Below are 21985 nucleotides of genomic sequence, written 5' to 3' on the forward strand. Positions count from 1 at the left end.
TCTCACTGTCTACCACAGTCTGACAGTACAGAGGTGGTCAAAATGAAGAGTGAGGCAGGCCAACAAATGCTCCCCCCGACCCGCAAGATGCCCACATCAAATCCCTGGAACCTGTGAGTGTGACTTTATTTGGAAAAAGATTCTTTGCAGATGTGATTAAGTAAGGATCATCCTGGATTATCTGGGTGGACCCTAACTATTCTCCCAAGTGTTCTTGTAAAAGACAGGCAGAGAGAGATTAGACACATGGAAGAGGAGAAGGTGATGTGAGGATGGAGGAGGAGACGGGAGTGATGTGGCCACAAGCCAAGGAATGCCTACCGCCACCAGAAGCAGGAGGAGGCAAGGAACGGACTGTCCCTGGAGCCTCGAGAGGGAAGATGACCCTGCTAACATCTTGGCCTTGGCCAGTGAAGCTGATTTTGGAATTCCAACCTCCAGAACTTGTGAGAGAATACGTTTCTGTTGTTTAAATCCATCAAGTTTGTGGTAGTTTGTTACATTAGCCACAGGGAACTAAAACAAAGAGTAATGGGAAAATTGCTGGTGGGGATGCAAGTTGGTGAACCCACTCAGAGGTTCTACCTTGGGGTGGCAGTGAGGACCCAGAGTTCTTACATGTAGAGCATTTGGAGCAGTCCCTGGAACACAGTCCCTGTGAATACTGGCTGCTCATATTCCCACTCCCCACTGAGGTCTCCCTGAAGGGCAGCAACGGCAACCCCTCCAATGGCAGCCTCGACACCCACCTCAGACCTGCCCCTGCCTACCTCCCGGCTGCGCCTGGTGTAGCTTCCAGAGGCCAGTCTTTGGCCTTGCCCCACTTATCCCCTCAGCCAGGCTGGCCACCCCCAGGATCTCCCATCTTCTGGCCTTCCAGAGGAGGGGGAGTGCTGAGGAGAATGGCAGCCCCTCTCCTCTCCCTGCTTTGGGAAATCAATATCCCTGGAACCTAGATCTACTCCCTGGGCAGAGGTCAGTAAGAGAGGAATGATCTGTTGGGCCAGATTAGATCTATAATCCCATAGGGCCCGGTGGCTGCATGTCCCAACAGGCACCAAGGTCCTTGAGGCTCCCTTAGGTGTATTTTACTTGCTTTACTCAACAAGGACACCTTTCTGAAAACGTGCACATTGCATGTTTGTATTTGGAATATCATACTTGAACCTAGTTTTAGGAAGGTGCATTAAAAGGTGGAAAATTCGGGCTTCCCTGGTGGTGCAGTGGTTGGGAATCCGTCTGCCAATGCAGGGGACACGGGTCTGTGCCCCGGTCCGGGAAGATCCCACATGCCACGGAGCAGCTGGGCCCGTGAGCCACAACTACTGAGCCTGCGCGTCTGGAGCCTGTGCTCCGCAACGGGAGAGGCCGCGACAGTGAGAGGCCCACGTACCGCGATGAAGAGTGGCCCCCGCTCGCCGCAACTGGAGAAAGCCCTCGCACAGAAAGGAAGACCCAACACAGCCAAAAATAAATAAATAAATAAATTTATAAAAAAAAAAAAAAGGTGAAGAATTCTAGAAAGCAATAAAGCGGCCTTGTGAGGGTGATCTGTTTAAGGGATATTCATAGTTTATAGCCTTATCTCAAACTCCCCTCCCAACCCTGCTCCTCCCAGAAACAAACCTACCAAAGGTCAGGGGTTGGGCCTGACTTCCCAGGCTGGTCCCTCCCAGGAAGGGGAGCTGGGGCGGGCCTCTACCCCTGTACCTGGCCCTGCTGGCATTCTTCGAAGGGCAGGCTAAGTGGGTATCCACTGAATCCCACCCACTGGGGCGCATCCTCCAGACTGGAGCTGAGAGAACAGAATTCTGCCCTCCTGGGTCCCACACATCAGAAAGCCCTGAGTTTTGGAGCGGGGGCAGTGAGCGCTTCCAGAACAAGCCACTTCCTCCTACAGATGGAAATGCTGTCCTGGCCCTTGGTTACAGTCCTCCAGGCCAGTGCTCATCCCATCATCCTTCCAGCATCTTCCCAACACCTGAGTTAAGTTTTTAGCCTCTTCTGGTGTCTTCTGGACTGGACATCCACTCTCAAAAAGACTAGGCTTTCAGAGAAAGTGACAGATCTAGAAACCTTCTTGGGACGACTGTGTGTACCTCTCATGAGAGGCAGGAGAACTTTACAAAGTAATATCCTCAATTCACATAGACCCCAGGGGATCTGATAACGTATCAGCAAGCCTGGTGCAGCTGAAACCACAAGAAGTGAAATAAATGGGTTTTCTCTCACATTTACCTGCCCCAGGGAGAGTAGGACAAAGGCAAGTGGCTACATTAAGAATTTCTTAAAGACAATACTTCTGTATCTCATTTATATTTTTTAAAATTAAGTAATTAATTAATTTATTTTTGTCTGCGTTGGGTTTTCATTGCTGCGGCGCGGGCTTTTTCTAGTTGCGGCGACAGGGGCTACTCTTTGTTGCAGTCCACGGGCTTCTCATTGCGGTGGCTTCTCTTGTTGCAGAACGTGGGCTCTAGGCGTGCAGGCTTCAGTAGTTATGGCACACAGGCTCAGTAGTTGTGGCGCATGGGCTTATTTGCTCCGCAGCATGTGGGATCTTCCCAGACCAGGGATCAAACCGGTGTCCCCTGCATTGGCAGGCGGATTCTTAACCACTGTGCCACCAGGGAAGTCCCTCTTATTTGTATTTTTTTTTTTTAAACACTTCGGCAGTTTCTTTTTTTTTTTTAATTAGTTAATTAATTAATTTATTTTTGGCTGTGTTGGGTCTTTGTTTCTGTGCGAGGGCTTTTCTCTAGTTGTGGCAAGTGGGGGCCACTCTTCATCGCCGTGCGCGGGCCTCTCACTATCGCGGGCTCTCTTGTTGGGAGCACAGGCTCCAGACGCGCAGGCTCAGTAGTTGTGGCTCACGGGCCTAGTTGCTCCGCGGCATGTGGGATCTTCCCAGACCAGGGCTTGAACCCGTGTCCCCTGCATTGGCAGGCAGATTCTCAACCACTGCGCCACCAGGGAAGCCCCTCTTATTTGTATTTTAAAGTTTGCATTAAGTACCTGCTATGTATCAGGTCAGTATCCGTGATAGATAACTCTGGGCTCAAGGAGCTAACATTCTATAAGGGAGGCAAATACATGACTAGATCATTACAATACTATACACGTGGACTTCCCTGGTGGTGCAGTGGTTAAGAATCCACCTGCCAATGCAGGGGACACGGGATCGAGCCCTGGTCCGGGAAGATCCCACGTGCCGCAGAGCAACTCAGCCCGTGTGCCACAACTACTGAGCCTGCACTCCAGAACCCGTGAGCCACAACTACTGAGCCCGCGTGCCTAGAGCCTGTGCTCCACAGCAAGAGAAGCCACCGCAATGAGGGGTCCGCGCACCTCAACGAAGAGTAGCCCCAGCTCACCGCAACTAGTAAAAGCCCGCAAGCAGCAACGAAGACCCAAAGCAGCCCAAAATAAATAAATGAATAAATAAATTAAAAAATAATACTATATATGTATATATGTGTGAGTGTGTATACACATTTAATCAATCGTGGTATATAGCATGTTAAATAGAAGCATGTGAGTAAGCCCTGTTGGAACAAGAAAATTCCTGGTGGAGCAGGGGGCATAATAATTAATTTAGGCCTTGAGGGATGAATAGGAGTTTGTCTTGGTTTACTCAGGGGGTGGAGAGGCCATTCCTAATCTCGTCCTGTTAGGCAGCTTCTGCACCCAGGAAGGTAGGCAGAGAAAGACCTCATGTGCACATTCAGGGAGTGTTGGGAGAGGAGGCTGCAGAGGCCCCTTCCTAGGAGGGCCAGGCCAAGTCTTTTCCACTATGGGCCGTGGGGAGCCTTTGAAGGACTGTCCGCCTGAGGCCTAGGGGCACAAAGGGATATTTAGGATGGAGGCAAACACGAACTCAAGAGGCCATGAGAAGTGGAACCGAGTAGATGCAGGGTTGGAGATGGTAGGGCAGGTCTGAGAGTTGGTTAATTAGAATTTAGAATGTAACCTGGAGGGCGAGCCAGGGATAGGGGGAATCGTATGCCTTTTCTCTACCCAGTGCCTCGCTCTGCGCCTGGAACAGGACACGGTGCATGGAGGAAGGTAGGATCTCAAGGTCTTTGAAGCCTACTTCTAAGCGAAGGAGGAGGGGATGAGGATGCCTGAGGCTGGGGTGGGTCTGGAGAACCTGGCCTAAGGAGGGGCTGGTACCGCCCAACCCCACCTCCAGGGAGATCTGGAGGAAGGCCCTTCAGGTCAGGAGGCAGCCACAGCCCCCCAGCCAGCACCCGCCTAAGGCTTGGGGTGGGAGCAGACAGCCTGGGAGGAGAGCCTGGGAACCGGTCTGCCAACCAGTTTAACCAGGGACTGGTTTCGACTCTGGAGTTCAAAGGAGCTGGGTGCACCCCGTCCCTCCCAGCCAATGCGAGCAGCGGCCCTTAACCCTTCCCCAACTGTGCCCGGGGCGATGTCCAGGCGGCAGTTCACTCCGGGGAAGGGTCTGGTCTCTTTGGGGCATGAAATGGGTGGGGGTGACCTTGCTTATGGCTGGGGGGTGCCACAAGGCACCTGAGAGTGGGGAAACTGAGGAGAGAGGCTCCTGTGTTCTCCCCACCTCAGACTTCTCTCAGGATTGCCTCCTCCTGGCTGGGCGGTCCCTGGAGGACCCTGGCTTCTGGGTGGGTGCGCGGGGTGGGGGGTGTTGCCGGGGTTGGATTTCTGGGGTGATGAATATTCATCAGCCAAGCCAGCCTCTGCTTCTGTTTACTTAGCCGGGAAGGGCTGGGTTTCAGGTTCACCTTGACTCCTGGAGCTGCAGCGCCCAGCAGGTACCCGCTCCTGCACCTGTTTCTCTCTCACCTGCCGCACAGCTGCCCCTACTCAGCTCTCCTGGCCTGAGCCTTGCCTGGCGTGGCACCCCGGAGGCACCCCTACCTCCCTCAGTCTGCCTCGGGGCAGCTCCTCCACTCAGCTCCTTCTCTAGGGAAGCTCTCGCCTCCAGCCCGGAGCAGTCGGGATCACAGGTACAGGCAGAGGGTGGGCAGGAGGGGAAACCAAGGCACAGACCTCTGTCAGGGGACCCAGTTCTGCCTCCACAGCTGACAAGCCCAGCTGGGAGGGGGACCCAGGCACGCAGGCCCCCATCTCTCGCTAGGTGGGCAGGCAGAACTCCACTCATCCCACTGGCTTCTTGGAGTCAATCCAGGCCTCCAAGAGAGCTCCTTCTGGGAAAGTTTAACTCCAGAGCAGTGCTCTGTTAACTCTTGCTGAGCTGGAGCCTACCATCTCCTACCCCCCAGCCTGGAGGATGTTTCTGGCTGGCCGGTAGGACCATCTCCCTGTCCTATCCAGGGTCCCCCAGTCTCACGCAGAGTGAAGGAGTACCACAGGGGTCCTGCAGAGAGATGGGGGATGGGGGTTCTGAGTTTTGTCTTGCAACATGGATGCTGACTTGCTCCCTCAATCCCCCTCCACCCTTCCACCTTCACCCCTGTCAATGGTTAACTTGTCCCAGCTGAGAAGGAGCCTAGCCCAGTCTGGGCAAGGCCCTTAGGGGAGCTCACAGAACCCAGCTGGCATGGTGGGGGCTGTCCTGTGGTGCCTAATGCATGCCAGGGTGCTGACCACCATAGGCAGGGGGTGGCAGGCTGTCCCGTGAGGCCCTTTGTGGGTTCCCAAGCTGTGCAAACAGCAGAGGTGTAGCTTACAGCTTCAGGTCTGATTTCTAACATCCCATGGGTGGCAGGGCCCTGGGGCAAGGGTCCTGCCCTCAGCACGGCCTGCTCAGGGTCCTGCACAAGCAGACGTGTCACCAAATGCTGCGTCTGCTCAAAATCCCAAGTACCTTCCCTCCGCCCATGCCCCCCTAGCCTCCTGTGACTAGGCATGGACATGTGGCTGTAGGCATCTGGCTCTTTGCAACTTTGGATACCTGGGAAGTTTGGCTATTGTGTCACTTTTTTTTTTTTCCTAAAGCAAATCAGATTTTACACTACTTTGGGGTAGCTCACTATTTAAAAGAATCTTGTAGCCAGGTTATCTTGTAAAACAAAGAATAGTCTACTAATTTATCTGTTCTGCAAGTTCAGATTTCCATAGGTCAGGCTTGCCTAGAGGGCCAAACACCTGCTTACTGGTGCACGCATGTCCTCCTGGACAGAAGGGACAGCAAGGCGTAGCAAAAAGCATCTTGGAGAGACCAGAGTTCAAGGCCAGGAGACAAGGGCACCAGTGCCTTGGTGCCGTGGTAGAGGCTCCAGGGCAGGGTCCGAGGGCTATTCTGACCTCTCTCTGTGGTTTTCTGACAAGTTCCTTGTGATCTGTCGCTCCCTTTACGCCAAGGAGAGTTAAGCCCTGTGGATGCCAAGTCCAAATACCTGTTAAAGTGGGTATATTTTAACTGGCACAAGCAGAGGCCACTTCCTCTCATGGAGCTAGGCAGTTTGGTGGTTACTGTCGGTTCAGGAGCTGGATCCTCCACTCCCCACGTTCCTTGGCAGTGGGAGGTGGTGGGGCTGTGGACTTTGCCCCGGACCAGGTGGTGACTGGGGCACCCACAGGCCAAGCAAGCGCCCTGTCCCTCCTTCCCAGCCCTCCCCACAACTCCTTCCAGAAACCCATTCTGGCACACCAAGTTCTGTGCAAGGCTGTGCTCAGCCCAGGTGGGGCAGACTGCCAAAGCAAAGCTCTCAGGCTGTCCCCTTGGTGCGCTCACCTCTCCAGGGTGCCCTGAAGGTATTTATCTGACTACTCACCCCTCCTTCACTTTCTAACTGGGAGCTGCACTAGATTTCCCTGGGATTCTCTTGCTACTTGAGCTCAGCTCGAGGGACAGAGCTGACAAAGTGGGATCTGCTTCCTGGACAGAGAGGTGGGAAGCAAGCCACTGGGCATCTGCTTTGGGCAAGGGGATGGGTATATGGAGGGCCAGGGGATGACCACAACAAGGGGGCCATGGAGGCAGGCACGCAATTCATTCCAAGCCGAGGTCAGTATCCTGCTTTCATTTTTTCTGAATTTGATATGCTCCCCCTCTAAAGGAAATCCAGACTCATTATGGAAAATCTGGGAATCAAAAATTGGAGAGGAGAAAACATCCCCTATTCCTTCTACATAAAGAAAACCAATATTAATCATTTGTCATATTTCTTTCTGGTCTTTTTAGAAAATGTAAATGTAGTTAAGACCATCAGGGTTTTTTGTTTTTTTTTTATCATCAGGGTTTTTTTGTTTGTTTGTTTTTTGGTTTTTTTGGCCACGCCGCACGGCTTGCGGGATCTTAGTTCCCCAACCAGGGACTGAACCCAGGCCCTCGGGCCCTCAGCAGTGAAACCGTGGAGTCCTAACCACTGGACCGCCAGGGAATTCCCAAGACCATCAGTTTGTAAAAGGAGGTGACACGTTTGCCTGGGCTTAGGCCGGCTGACCACCTAGCTTTCTGTACTGTGTACTGTGGCTATCGCACCTTCCTCCTCAGGACTTTCACAGCCCACGCCACGGAGTCCTGAGAACAAGACCACCAACCCCTCCAGGCCCAGAGATGTCTCCATTTCTCATTGCTCTGCCTGCTTTTTCATTGATCTTAATTCCTCCAGCCTACGCTCTCTTCTTCTTGTGCTGTCCAGGCAACTTCATCTGCCAGAAGTTCCACTAGCTCAGGCGGCAACTTTGTGGAAATTAGTAAAAGGCTAGGCCATAGCTGTGTCACGACACATTATGTTGTCAGGGGAGAAGGCTGGATTTCAGCCCCCTTGCCCCACCTCTGGTGGGGCATCCTTAGGGAGGGTCCAGCCTGTGAAGACCAGATCCCACATGTACCTCTTGGCCTCACCAAACTTCCTTCCAAATGTTCAGGTCCCCTTCAAACCCCTGTCCTTGTGGAAGCCGTATGGGGAAGGGGAGCCACCCCTCAATAATGATCACATTAGCATAAATTTTATTGAATACTTTGCAAAGCATGTCTACCTCATGGGCAGGGATTAACGTTAGAGCTAAACGTTAGGGCTGAAAGGGACGGGTGAGGACGCCGAGGTCCAGAGAATTCACTTGCCAGAGGTCACGAGGCTGGAACAGTCCTCGGGACTTCCCGCTCCCAGCCTGACATTTCTCCCCCTTAGAAAAACCCCGGCTGCTCATTTAGTCGTGGTGGTGACCACTGGGAAGTCCAAATTACTCTGAACATCACAAATCCTATTTAATCTTGTAATGAATTCCAAGTAAAATGCACAGGGTGTTTCTGTCCGTCTGATACCAGCTGACCATCTGTCCATTCCTGGCAGCAGGGCCTGGCGGTATAGCAGGAAGAGCATGGGAATGTGGCAAAGGCCTTGTTGCTGTGTGACCGGGCGAGCTGTTCCCCTTCCTGCAGCCCCAAGGGGCCTAGAGTGTCAAAGCTGCTTGGCAGTGGTGTTTGCTTGTCCCCTTGTCCCCTCCGCCTGGCTCAGATGGCTTCCCCATGGATGTCTTCTTGGCCACCCCTTCCCCAGACCCCTCTCTCTCCTGATATACCCCAAAAGTATTGCATCACCTACCTGAATCCTGGGTTCATTTGGCCCCAGGCTTCAATTCTTTCAAGCCCAGGCTATGAAAAGAGCCCACGTTTGGGAGACTAGAAAGGGCTGCTCCGAGGCCCCCGCCCCTTCTCCCCACTGACCCCTTTCTCTACACCCCCTGCTCCTGCAGAAAGCCCCACCCTCGGGTCTGAGAGCACCATGACCGAAGTTGGTTGGTGGAAGCTGACCTTCCTCCGGAAAAAGAAATCCACTCCCAAGGTGCTGTATGAGATCCCTGACACCTACACCCAAACCGAGGGCGGCGCAGAGCCCCCAAGGCCTGATGGCGGGGGCCCCAACAGCAACTTTAACACCCGCCTGGAGAAGATTGTGGACAAGAACACGAAGGGCAAGCACGTCAAAGTCTCCAATTCGGGCCGCTTCAAGGAGAAGAAAAAAGTCCGAGCCACGCTAGCAGAGAACCCCAACCTCTTTGATGACAGGGAGGGCAAAGGACAGTGAAGGGGACCAAGGAGGATGCTAGTACCTCCCCACTCCCTGCCATCAGCTGGATCTGAGACAGGAGCTCGCCACGCTGGCCTCTTTGGCCACAGCTGAAGCCTCGGGGGCAGTTGATGCCTGCTGGCAGGAAACGTCTGGTTTTAGGTTTGTATTTATGTGCTCCAGCTTTCTGGAAGGCCTGAGAGATCCCAGGTCCTCCCACCCTCCCCCACCACACACAAAGGCACTCCAGTTCAAGGATGAAAAGTCCCACTCAGGAAGGACAGCCCTCCTCGAAGAGGTGGAAGCACCAGCAGGGAGGTGGGCGTGGAAGGAATGGAACAGGGAGCTGGACAGACCTCACCCGCTCCTGGGGCACAGGGTCAAGGGTGAGTTTGAATTGCTGCTCCCTCTACTTTCTCTACCTGTGATTATTCTCTGGATCCATTCTGAGAGTGCATTTTCCAGAAGCCACGTGATGCGGGGTGGCTTCCAGGAGCTGAGGCAGAGATGCTGAACTTGAGCTCACCTCCTAACTCAGGTGGGAAACTTCCTGGAACTTTGCTCCCAGGTGTGCAGGGGGAGGGCAACCATGGCACTCCCTAGGGGGTGCTGCAGAAGGCCAGATTAGGGACCCCGTGGGTTCCTGCACATACCCTCAAAGGAAAGCTGCACTGCCCCGCGGGTCCAAACTCAGAAACGGGGTGGGAGGCTCTGACAGGAGCCCTCCTCCCCCTACTAGTATTTAAGATGGATCAGCCTCAGAGATGAGTCCTGCAGCCTTGAACTTTGTTTAAAAAAAATCATCGTAGGTTTCTTTTTGTAATAAACAATGCTGCAAAAGCAGAGAACCTATTTATGCTCTTGTCTTGCATTTACTGAGATGCTGTTTTTCATGCCTTTATTCTTTTTTACTTTGTGTTCAAACTATTCCTTTCAAGCACCAGGAAGTGTCCCCAGGTGTAAAAATGTAATACCTGGGTCACTAACTTCACCACCAAGCCATCTTTAGCATCTGGAGATGAAGAGAGTGAAGGAGGGAGCTGGTTACACCTCAGCAAGAGAGGCTGTCAGGGGCTCCAAGAGAATGGAGTAGAACTTTGGTGACCAATCCCAAAATCTCAGTGGTTTGGTTTGGGATCCAGATTCAAATTCTAGTTCCCCCCTTAGTAGCTGTGTGATTTGGGGGAACATTAAAAAAAAAAAAAAAGCAGCAACAGCAACAATAACAAAAAACACCTCCTCTGAGCCTCAGTTTCCTCTTCTGTAAAACGGACTGTAATAATACCTATTTCACAGGGGGTGGTCAGTATTAAGTGGCCCCTAAGTAGTCCTATAGTAGGTGCCCAGTGAATATCGGTTTCCTTCCCCTTCCTTTATGAAGGAACTCCACCATAGCCCACAGCTACCGTTTAAGGACATGGAGAGAGCTTACTCCCTATGCTGTTAGGTCCAGACCCAGGAGCCGAGCACTGGAAAAAATTGGCCGAATCTCTGGAGCTCATGGTGGGAACAGAGAGAGACCAAGGTGACAACTAAACAATGTGATTCTGTGGCTTCCAGGTCAACTCCTCGCAGGCTACTGGGCCACCCCAGGGAGGTTACTCAGGAAATTTACCAAAACAAACAGACCTGTACAAGGGTGCCTTTGTTAGGTGGCCTCACCCAGGCCAGAGGGAGCTCTGAGGATGAGTGTGGGAGACCAGGGGCCGGAGGGAGGGAAGGCGGGCTCAGGTGTGCCGCCTTCCCCAAAGCCTCTTCCCCATCCCTCCCCACCACATGGAACTTTCTAGGGTCCCATCAATCACTCAGTCCATAAAGCCTCCCATGGAGGAGCTGACTTTCCCAGGGCTGCAGCTCTGCCTAGGGTTAGCAGCTGACACTCACAGAGGGCTTCTAACAGGCCAGGCCCTGTGACAAGTCCTCCACGAGGGTCCTCCTTTAACTCTCTCATCACAGGTGCTGTCATTATCGCTGTTTTCCAGTTTTCCAGGTGCATTAGCTGAGGTTTAGAGAGGTCAAGTCACTAGCCCTAGGTCAGGGCTTGCAGTGGCTGAGCTGGGACGGAGGCCAGAGCTGTGCACATGACTGCTGCACCACACAGCCCCTTCCACACTTGATTTTTATCTGCTCAGGGAAGGGAAACTGAGGCTCAGAACAAGGAAAGGAACACAGTCACCTTCTGCAGAAGGGGAGGTGGGGTTATGCCTGGGCCTCGGGATCCTGGAAGGCGAGCACCATCCGATGGGGCTGCCCAGACTCTGGAACCAGTGAGGGAAAGTCAACCGGCTTCAAGGGTGAGTGTCCCCTGTGACCCCAGACCATAGGGACCTGCCACTTCAGCCATCCTGAGGTTCCCTGAGGCAAGGGGGGGTGAGGTTGGGCCCTGGGCCACTGACCCGTGGTTCTATCTCATGCTGGCAACGCATGCACCACCACCCCTCTTAGGTGAGAGAGTCTGCAGGCCCCCCTGCCCCATGCTTACCACCCCACTCCACGGCCCAAAGTGATGTCCGCGTAATCTTCCAGGGAAACTCCACATATATCCCTAAGCTGGGGGATGGATGAATGGGGGTGGGGGGAGGTACTAAAAGCCAAAGGGAGATCTGGCTGCCCAGGGAGTCGGAGCCAAGGCGGCTGCAAGTTTTCACGAGGCCAGAGGAAGAAGCGAGGGTGCAAATATGTGCGGGAGCTGGGAGAGGCTATGGGTTATCGACCACAGTTTCACTGGGACAAGACCCAGGCGTGGAAAGGGGGAAAGGGGGAGGCAGGGAGGGCCGACCAGAACTGGCCTGCGCCGCCCAGGAGGGGCCAACCCTGGGCTTCGGGCTCCCCCTGCTGGACGCCCAACCTCCCGGAGGGGAGAAGCCAGTTGGGAGGAGTTGTTTAATTCCCCAACTCCCCTCAGTCCTGGGGGGCGGGGACGAGACCGGGCTAGATTGAACATTAATATCATGCTGACGAGCTTTTATTATAGACTTGGCACAGTGACTGTCAGACAGAGGAGAGGAAAGGAACAGCTGAGACCAGGCCCAAAGCAGGGGGGATACACAGCCCCCAACAATGCAAACAGGACACGGTAGGGAAGGGCACCCCAGCACCCTCTCCTGCAGGTGGCCACAGGATTACTGTTGTGCCTTCCTGCACCCAGGCTTAAGGGGGGCCAACACCCAGAGGGCCGCCCTTGGAGGAGGCAGTCAGTAACAGACACGGAAGCACACGCCCATGCAGTGGAATGAAGCAGTTTACAGGGTGGCAAGCTCAAGGCCAATGTGTACAAATAGTTCTCTGATCCTGGCTTAGGCACAGCAAACATTTGCCCAGCCTGGCTCCTCTCCGCAGCCTGTAGGCCACTCATTCAGGTTGTCCCTGGTCACCAGACTTGGGCTCGAGGAAAGCCAATACTACAGCTCAGCACAGGACTCAGCCAAGGGTGACTGAAGAATCCAATTGTGAGGGCGGGAGGCAGTTGGTTTAGAAGTTGAGGCTGGTGCATTGGGTCACCTGGGGGTGCGGGTGGTCTTGTTGAAAGCTGAGTGAGATTCAGTGGGTCTGGGCTGGGCTCCCAGGTGATGCTGATGCTGCTGGCCTGTGGACCACACTGCAAGTAGCAAGCATCTACTACCGGGGGGTCTCAACCTCGGCTGCACAGAATTCCCCGAGGACCTTTTAAACTTCCCCAAGTCTGGGCTGCACTCACACTGGTCAAATCATCTCTGAGGGTGGGACCGGGCACCACGGTTTTTAAAGCTCCTCGGTAATTCCAGTGAGGATGAACACCAGTGATCTAGGAGTCATCATCAGGTGTGGGGGTGGTGGTGGTGGTAAAAGGATGTGTGAATGTCAGAAAAGTATAATCTCTGTTATTTAATTTTATACCTGGAAAGTAAAATACATATAAATGTATGTATATATGTATTTCACATACATATAGTTTTTATAACCAAATATGGAAAGTAAAGCTTGATGAAAAGCTTCCTGAAACATAGGTACCAGCACGAGTTCCTTCTACAAAACTCCTGTCTGACAGTGACAGAGCACTCATTACCTAACCTACACCCTCCTAGGCAGCCCCAATTGTTTGAAATCTCTTCCCATATTGAGATGAAATCTACTTCCGTGCAGCTTCCACCTATGGGTCCTTTGGAGCTACAGAGAATAAATTTAGTCTCTTTTCCACATTGCTGTGCTTCGGATAATGGAAGGCAGCTATCAGTTGGGTAAGTGGTATAAAAATATCCTATGAGTAAATGAGTTAGTTAAGGTTCTTTTCGTTGCAAGCAACACAAATAGATAATGGCTAGTCTAAGCAGAAAAAAAAAAATTTTTTTTTTTTAAAGAGATAATGGGTTTTCTGAGGTAGGAGGAGGAATTGCACAACCCAGACACGGGAAGGAGGGATCCAGGGACTGCTGAGGGAGCTGCAAGAGCAGCAACCAGAGGCTGTTGCTTCTAGGCGGCCATTATTGACTTGGCTACAAACACTCCTATGCTCTGAGTCCCTCCGTTTCAAATTTCAAATTGGTGACAAGAAAAACCAATTGGCTAGATTGGCTCAGGTGCTTCTGCTGGGACCAATGGGCTTTGGCCGGTATGACTGTCACGTGATAACAGACAAGGCTGCTGTGGGCCCACCCCCTGTCACCAGAAAAGGGAATCACACCAGATGCTACCCCTAGAGGGAGCTATTCCAATAAATCATAGTTAAGGTCAAGAATAATTATGGGATTATTTTACATTTGTGATTGTCCATGCCACTGTTAGACTCCACTAGACCAGCTGACTACAGAGAACTCTCTGAAGGGCCCTGAATATAAGAGGTGGGAAGGGAAATGCGTTGAGTTTAGAAGGGCCTGGCTCCTGATCCCATACCCTCTCTCAGCACGGATCCCAGCTCCAGTCAGCGCCAGCAGATTGGGAGTCAGGGTGCAAGTCTCTCATAGAGCCAGTCTTCCTCCCCTCGGTGGGTCATGGGCCCCAAGGGGGAGTCTCCTGTCGGTAGGCCCCGTCGAAAGGCGATCCGGTCATGCAGGCGGTTGGTTTGGCCTTGCCAGAACTCCATTACTTGGGGGTACAGGATGTAGCCACCCCTACAAGGAGAAGCAGAGGCTTCGATGCTCTGTGCGTTTTTCCAGCCAGGCAACCCCACCACCCTCCGCGCCATCCCAGCGCCCCGTGAAGGGAGTTGCTGGCGTACATCAAACAAGGGTTGCCGGGAAGGAGTAGATCTGTAATTCCATGGACAGGGTGGCTTTAAGTAAGCACGAGGGTCCCAGTGTCCCTTTCTAGACGACCACCAGGTATCACTCACCAGTATTTTGGCTTCGGCACCTCTTGTTCCTGGTAGAGTTGCTCCAGTTCCTCATTTTTCTTTCTCAGATACTGTCCAGGGGAAGGAGATGGAGGAAGGGCCAGACCCAGTCAGTGATTCATTTAATCACCACTTACTGAGCATGTGCTCTGTGCCAGGTGCTGAGGACACTGGTGAGCAAGGCCGGCCGGCCTCTGTCCTCTAGGGGCACAGTCCAACGGGAGGGTCAGACAGATACAGGAGGCCTGTTCCCTGCTCTCCAAATCCACGTCCCCCAGGGAGACCATCCATTTCACTTTGCTGGAGAGAGAGGGCCCTGGCATCCCCTGGGGACAGCCTCTGGGGCTGAGCCAAAGCACTACCACCCAGAGGACTAAGGAGAAGCCCCATTCACCTCCCGATCGGGGATCACGGAACTCTGGTGACTGACCACAGCCCCAATCTGGCTGCTCTTGGGGCGGGAGTGGAAGTAGCACTCGGCCTCCTCCTCGGGCAGCTTCTTCACGGGACCCTCCACTCGCACCTGCACAGGGATGGTCCTGGTTAGACGGCATTCAATGCCACCTGCCCCCCCAACCAGTACAGGCCCCAGTCCTCTCTGTTCTTCTCTTTATCCGCTGCCCTGTCACGCCTGACTCCAGCTAGCCCAGCTAAGTAACAGCCGTTTGAAAGGCAGGATGTTTGCCCAGCCTGGGGACCCTCACCAGGTTCATTCATAAACTCAGGCCCTTCCCACCCCTGCCCACCCCAGGTTGTCCCAGGAATGCACACTCACCTGACGGTTTAGGGGCTCCCAGTAGAAGACAAGGGCAGCAAAGGGATTAGAGTCCTGGAAATGAAACAGAATCCACAGTCATCAGGACAGGAGTGAGGATGCCTCCAGCATGGGGGGAAGGCAGGGAGTCTGCATTGCGCAGGTCCACTGCAGATGCGTTTACTGTAACGTCTCTTTTTTTTAAAAATAAATTTATTTTATTATTTATTTATTTATTTTTGGCTGCGTTGGGTCTTTGTTGCTGTGCACGGGCTTTCTCTAGTTGCAGCGAGTGGGGGCTACTCTTGTGGTGCGCGGGCTTCTCGTTGCAGTGGTTTCACTTGTTGCTTCACGGGCTTCAGTAGTTGTGGCACGTGGGCTCATTAGTTGTGGCTCGCAGGCTCTAGAGCACAGGCTCAGTAGTTGTGGCACATGGGCTTAGTTGCTCAGCCGCATGTGGGATCTTCCCGGACCAGGGCTCGAACCCGTGTCCTCCGCATTGGCAGGCGGATTCTTAACCACTCCGCCACCAGGGAAGTCCTGTAACGTCTCATTTTTAAATCCTCAAAGGTAGGCCTACTTTTACAGGTGTGGAGACAGGCTCAGAGAGGTTAAGTAACGTGCCCAGGTTCACATGGTAAATGGGCCAGATGGACTCCAAAGTGAGGCTTGCCATTTCTCTCACCCATAGATTTGCAAATCCTCAGAAATGTATGTTTGGCTGCACTGGACTCAGGGAAGGGTACTCATTTTGGATTCACGAATTGAATGCATACGAAGTGCCAACTCTGTGCTCAACACCAGGAGAGGTGCTGGGGGTATAACAGAGATACCACAGATGCAGCCTCTGACCCCAAGGAGCTTACGGTTTAGCAGAGGACACAAACATTAATCACATAATCCCATAAATACATGCATGGTTAGAAACTAAAAAAATGGCAGAAAGGAAAGTTTCAAGTTATAATGACTGCAAACAGTGCAAGGGGCTGACTCGGCCTGGGAGTCCAGAAGGCTTTCCTGAGGAGGTAACATGGGGGCTGGACCCAAAGGAACAGGCGCTACTCAGGTAAACATGGGGAGGTAGGGGTGCCTACAGAGGGCACTCATCCACGGCAGAGAGAAGGGCAAGTGCAAAGGCCCGCAGGCGGGATGGTGCCTGAGCACAGCCGGCAAGTGGGTTGGGGCAGCTATGGTGTGAGAAGGTGACCAATGAGCCAGGGCTGGACCCTGCAGGCCCAGGAAGGATTTACCGTGAACCCTCACCAGCTCTTGTCCCTTTCGACTCTCGAAGTTAGTGAAGAAGCGGAAGCCGTCCTTGCCAAAGCCCTTCAGCAGCACCATGCGGGCGGACGGTTTCCCATCTCTGCGGCAAAGAGCAGAGCACTGTGGTCAGAGCCCCTCCCCACAGGATGTCTGAGCACCCCTACACGTGTACCCCCTGATTCTGCACTGTCTGTGCACTCAGGCTGCCCATTCCCGCTTGCCCATGGGAATTTGTCCTGGAGGTGCAGTATGACACCACTGCCTAGGGCTCTGTAATGGACTGAACTGGGTTCCCCTAAAATTCCGTTTTGAAGCCCTAACCCACAATGTGACTATATTTGCAGGTAGGGCCTTTAGGGAGATAATTAAGGTTAAATGAGGCCGTAAGAGTGGGACTCTAATCTAGTAGGACTGGTGTCCTTATAAGAAGAGGAGGAGACACCAGAGACCTCTCTCCCTGCACACACAAAGGGAAGGCCATGTGGGGACACAGCAAAAAAGGTGTCCATCTGTAAGCCAGGAAGAGAGGCCTCACTAGAGACCAACTCTGACAGCACCTTGACCTTGGACTTCTAGCCTCCGGAACTGTGAGAAAATAAATCTCTGTTGTTTAAGCCCCCCCAGTCTGTGGTACTCTGTTATGGTGGCCCAAGCAAACTAGCTCTGGGGGATATCTGTGGGCACAGTACAAGAGCCCTGCCTTCAAGGCCTTATGCTTTAGTGAGCAGGGGACAAGCAGAGTTGAATAAGAGGCTAATATAAGAGATGTCTCAAGGGGTTTATGACTGATTGTCAAATGAATGACACAAACAAGCACTGTGCTAGATTTCAAGAGAGGAAGAGGGCTTTATGGAGAGGTTCCAGGAGATCTGCCTCTCAAAGAGCAGATGGGAACTGGGGAGACCGGGAGATGCGGGAGACAAAGTTGTGTGTATTGGGGGGTGGGTGCATCAAGGGCAGAGATGAATGAGGCACTACATTTTATCATTGAAATGGAATTGAGTAAAGTCTAATCTTCTTTGGTTTAGAGGTAAGGACACTGAGGTCCAGAGAGGACAAGTTACTTGCCTGAGGCCACACAGCATGTTAATAACACAACTAGAATCATAAAGTTGTCATCCATCAAACTGAGAGCTTCCTAAGTTTCCTACTTCATCTGTACCCACCTTCAGAAGGGCCCACAGCTATGCCTACCTGGTACAGGTGGCAAGACACATGGCATTGGCTTCCCCTATGTCAGGACACTGGACAGCCTCCTCAAACCAGGCAGCAAACTGCTTCATGGGGTTCAGGGAGGTCAGCTGAGTCTCCTCAAACGCCTGGGAAGGGAGAGTTTTATTTCACTTAACAAACACATGTAGTGCATACTGTGTACACGGCTCTGTTCTAGGCACTTTTCAAATATTAACTCATTTAGTCCTCATAACAACTATCTCGTAACAAAAAACACGAAAAGGTGAATAGGTCCCACGCCTACTGATGGACAAATCAGGGTTTCATGTCATGGGTGTCAAACCTATCACCTGGGGAGCCTAAAAAAAAAAAGACAGATTCCTGGGCTCCACCCTGTAAATTCTCATTCAGTAGGTCTGAGGTTTAATGAAAACTTGCATGTTTAACATGCATTTCTGGAAATGCTCACATGCAACCAGATTTGGTAACCAGGCCCTGGGCCCCAATTCCAAAATAATTCTCTTGGTTTCTCTCCTGAGGAGGGAAAAGGCAGTAAGAGCCAGGAGCTTTCTCCTCCCCTCCTGTGTAAAATAGTCCTCCTGCCCCACGTGTTACTTCTTTATCAAACATTTATAAGCTAATTATCACTGTTCTAGGCACTTTTCAAATATCAAAGTCCATAATATCCCCGTGAGGTCAGTACTATCACTTCACAGGTGAGGAAACTGAGGCCCAGGGAGGTGAGTAAACCGCCCAAGGGGTGCGCGGAGCGACCTACAGGATTTCATCCAGGCAGACCCCCGAGTGCGCGCCCTGAGCCCCTATGACAAGCTGCCTCTGGAGTCCACCTTCATCCTCGTTTCCCCAGAACACCTTCCCCCTTGATTGTCTTTGAACCCCCTTCTCCCACGGAGGTGACCCCGAGCCCCAAGGGGTGGACCAGAAACCCCAGGTGATCCCTCCCATTCCCCTCCGCCCCGGAGATGACTCGGATCCCGTGTGCCCCCGCCCTGCGGAGGCCCTGCGGGGCGGCGGCACCTCTCGGTCCCCGCGGTAACCCTTGCGCATCGGTCCCAGGTCCATGACAGCACCGCGACTGCACAGGTGGCGGAGGCAGCGGGGCCACTCGGCGGGTCGCCCGAACGTCACGATGACGCCCCGCAGCCCGAACGTCATGGGGCCGCAGGCCACGTGACCCAGCGTCGCTCCGCGCTGGGTTCCGTTGGGTTCGGAACCAGTTTCTTAGCTCGGGAATCTACGCCGGCGAGGAAGAATTTGCCAGTTGCCGAGCCAGGCCCACAGGCCCCAAGTCCTCCAAGCCAATGGGAGCCAATAGGAAGCCAGGGTTGGTGGGGGGAGCCGGGCGCGGAGATGCCATTGGTCAGAGTTTTCCAAGAGCGAGGACAATTAGAGCAAGAACGGAGGAACCCTGCAGCCAATGGACGGCGCCTCCGGGGGCGGGAGCAGAGAGACAAGGAAATGCTGTCACCGCCGTTAACACGCACGTGGAGTTTGTTAAAGGTATAGGAAATGAAGCGGCCCTGGCCCGGGGCGGGGAATGAGCCGCTGGGGGCTTGAGGGGAGTAGTCAGTATCAAGGGGTCGGCCCCTAGCAGGTGCCTGAAGGCCAGTTTAGTGCAGAAAGTACCCCTCGGGGGAGGCTGGTGCCAGGAAAGGACAAATGGAAAATGGAATTAGGGGCCAGACTCTGAGGCAAGGTGATGTGGAGACACAGAAAGGGGCGATCTGGTGGGGGGGAGAAATTGGCGTTCAAGAGTGGGACAGGTTGCAAATGACTTGTGGATCTCACGGGATAGGTGCTGTATAGTGTGTGAGTATGGGGAGGTGCTCTGGGATCTGGGGAGGAGCAGTGGGGTCAAGACTATGGTAAGAAAGCAGATGGCTGAATGGGAAAGGGGAAGAGGGAAATTTGGGATCAAGCCATCCCAGACCAGAACTATCTTCCAGCCTGAATCCCCTCTCTGCAGCCTCATTGCTATAACCTGGGTCAGAGCATGCTGCTCCCTTTCCTCATGGTTTCCCCTTTTGTGGTTGCAGCAGAGTTCACACTAGCCAGTGTTCTGGTAGATGGAAAGATTGCCCCACCTCTCCCGGGCCACCCCCATCTTTGTCGTTTCCCCTTTTTCACATTTTGCCCTTTCTAGGTAGCTGGAGTCTAGCTCCCAGGTCAGTGCCAGCCGTAAACCAGGGCACAGGGGAGCAGGTGGCTATGCAAAAGTCACTTCCAGGCTGTGGACTCAGGGCTGAGAAATAGGACACCTGCCAGTGCCCATTCCAGCTTTGACCTGGCTGGGGCAGCCTTGGGTCAAGGCCTCTCTGTAGTCCTGGTTTCCACCAACATCAGGAAGGGGAGCTGCAGGAGCCACCTAGGCAGGCACCCCAGGACTGTGCCAGGTAAGGGAAACTTCCTGCCCTGCCCAGGTGTCTGCATTACAGCCAAGCTTCATTAAGCCCAACATTAGATACCTATCATCCTTTATTATGTGCACATAGCTTGAGCCAAATAGAATCTGGAAGACAAATTTGCTGCAAAGAAATAATACATGTCTCAAGGCTTAACGATGTTGATCTATGGATCCTCCGCTGGCTCAAAGTTTTTGTGTTGCCATCATTTTTCTCTGTCAACACAATCGAGAGAGAGTTGACTGGGCTTTCTTTCTTGTTGAAGTTGTCTTTCCACATATGAGCATTGCTCCCCTCCTCCCAAGGCCCTGCGCTTGAACCTGGGTAAGCAGTGATTAGTACCCTTCAGCTCAGATGATTTTGTTCATGCAGCTACACTCTTAGCCCTGCTGGGCTATGCTACCCTGGACCCAAGATTCTAGGGCACCAAGACTAGGATCATTTGAATGGTTTGCTTAAAAATTAAAAGCCAAGGGCTCGGTATAGTGGGGTAGACATGTGTTAAAGACTTCTTTTGGACCAGGCACTGAGCTAGGTCTGAAAACATGAAGATGAAGATGCATGGTTCCTGCCCACGAGGGGCTTATAGTCTACAGCGGAAGGCAGATCTGTAAGCTAAGGAGTTACAGGAATTTTAACAGATGTTTCCGCAAGGTAAGGGGGAGCAAAAAGGAGGAAGTGGTCTCCAGAGGTCACACAGTCAGTAAAGGCTTCATAAAGGGAGCAGACATTTGATTTGTCTTAATGAGTAAGGGTTCTCCAGATGGACAACGGAACAGGCATGCCAGGAAGAGGGAACAACTCGAGTGTGATATTGTTGGAGCTAGGTGGTGAGAAAACAGACCAGGCAAGTAGTCAGGGGCTCGGTGCCTGCTGAAGATCAGGTAGGTAGCAAGGGCTAGGCTTTAGACAACTATTCTAAGTTTTTATCCTGTGCTGCTGTCAAACCAGGGTGTCTAAGGCCTAAGGTTTTTTAAGGTTTTTTAAGGCCAGGTAGAGAGAAAAAGCTCTAGATTCTGACAGCCTCTTCCATCCTTGGCTGTTAGTGAGGAAGTTTGCAACTGGTTGCCTTTTTATATTTGCTCCTTCATCTTGAAGATAATAAGTAGGCTTGTATTGTGCTTTTCTGCCTAGTGGGATTTGGTGTCTAGATCACAAAGCAGCCCCACAGTGCAAACCAGAGGGGGGAACATGCCCGCTGGCTGTGTTGCTACTGCTGCAACCCCAGCAAGGGGTTTGTCTGCTTGGGAGAAATGAATTTTTTATTGTTACTGCTTTTTCTTAAACATTTTGCCCACACCCAACTTTGTAAAGTTCCTAATCTTTTCTCGAGAGTCTTCAGTGAATAGAAGCTATTTTGCAATACTGCATTGTACAGAGGCACCCCGGTTTCTTAATATGCAACAAAAGGCTGGGTGTGAGTTTGGGGGCTATGCCTTGCCTGTTTTCTTCTGATGCTTTTGCATTTATGTTCTTCAGTCACCTTTTAGTCGAATTGTTTGATTGAATTATACATTTCAGTTACATCTTGGTGATTGGATTTTTGTTTTGGGATGTGGCTCTGGTGATGGAGTGGGTGACAGGCGAAGGAGGGCAAGACGCTGCCGTGTTCTCTCTAAGCATCAGAGCCTGATGCCTGAGTTTGGGGGGTGTGGGGTGGAGAGGAGGGTTTTGACTCAGCAGGATGGCTTTAGGCGACTTGGGCGGTGCTGTTCATTGAAGTGGGGGAATGTTGGAGGAGAGGCTTAAGGGAAAGGTGAAGTCGCCATCAGACCTGTTGAGTGTGAGGATTTACGGGACAACCACATTCGGTCGGGTTGGAAAATCAATTCTGGAGCTGGGGGAGAGGTCTGGGCTGATGGGATGGTTTAGGTGTCATGAGCCTCCAAGGTGGCACTTGAAGCCATGGGGGAGGATGACAATGCCTGGGAAGGGAAGGGGGCCTGGAAGAGTGGTAAAGATGCTCCTGATGTATAGCACCCAGCTTTCCAGGGGACCAACAGCAGGCCAGAAGGGGTGTGCTGGGGCCCCAGATCTCAGGAATTCTCCAGCCTAGCTTTGGTGAACTCAGTGTGGAGCCTCAGGACACACAGACAGGTGGGTACTT

General features: G+C 52.6%; 2 protein-coding genes across 3 annotated transcripts; one reads left to right on the forward strand and one right to left on the reverse strand.

Moving 5' to 3' along the window:
- The first annotated feature begins 4719 nt into the window (after nt 1-4719).
- On the forward strand, nt 4720-9809 carry PRR15L (proline rich 15 like). Its single transcript, XM_059908069.1, has 2 exons — nt 4720-4985; nt 8644-9809. The coding sequence occupies exon 2, from the start codon at nt 8673-8675 to the stop codon at nt 8973-8975; it is 303 nt and encodes a 100-aa protein (XP_059764052.1). The 5' UTR covers nt 4720-4985; nt 8644-8672; the 3' UTR covers nt 8976-9809.
- A 2097-nt stretch (nt 9810-11906) lies between these two features.
- Nucleotides 11907-18769, reverse strand: PNPO (pyridoxamine 5'-phosphate oxidase). Of its 2 annotated transcripts, none has more exons than XM_059908096.1 (7): nt 18494-18769; nt 17477-17601; nt 16283-16382; nt 15041-15094; nt 14696-14788; nt 14266-14336; nt 11907-14044 (listed from the first exon to the last, which is right to left on the reverse strand). In XM_059908096.1, the coding sequence occupies exons 1-7, from the start codon at nt 18629-18631 to the stop codon at nt 13876-13878; spliced, it is 750 nt and encodes a 249-aa protein (XP_059764079.1). In that variant the 5' UTR covers nt 18632-18769; the 3' UTR covers nt 11907-13875. The 2 variants fall into 2 exon arrangements, with proteins under 2 accessions (XP_059764079.1, XP_059764078.1); XM_059908095.1 differs by having other exon boundaries at nt 14660-14788.
- Between the last annotated feature and the right edge of the window lie 3216 nt (nt 18770-21985).

Source organism: Balaenoptera ricei, chromosome 20, assembly GCF_028023285.1.
Source record: "Balaenoptera ricei isolate mBalRic1 chromosome 20, mBalRic1.hap2, whole genome shotgun sequence".
NCBI lineage: Eukaryota > Metazoa > Chordata > Mammalia > Artiodactyla > Balaenopteridae > Balaenoptera > Balaenoptera ricei.

What these genes read in the sequence shown, in the direction of transcription:
- PRR15L (XM_059908069.1), top strand. Translation starts at nt 8,673, where the DNA reads ATGACCGAAGTTGGTTGGTGGAAGCTGACCTTCCTCCGGAAAAAGAAA.
- PNPO (XM_059908095.1), bottom strand. Translation starts at nt 18,631, where the DNA reads ATGACGTTCGGGCTGCGGGGCGTCATCGTGACGTTCGGGCGACCCGCC. An exon ending in GTTACCGCGGGGACCGAGAG is followed by an intron (nt 17,602 to 18,493) that starts GTGCCGCCGCCC and finishes CTCCCTTCCCAG; the next exon opens with GCGTTTGAGGAGACTCAGCT. An exon ending in TGTCTTGCCACCTGTACCAG is followed by an intron (nt 16,383 to 17,476) that starts GTAGGCATAGCT and finishes TCTTTGCCGCAG; the next exon opens with AGATGGGAAACCGTCCGCCC.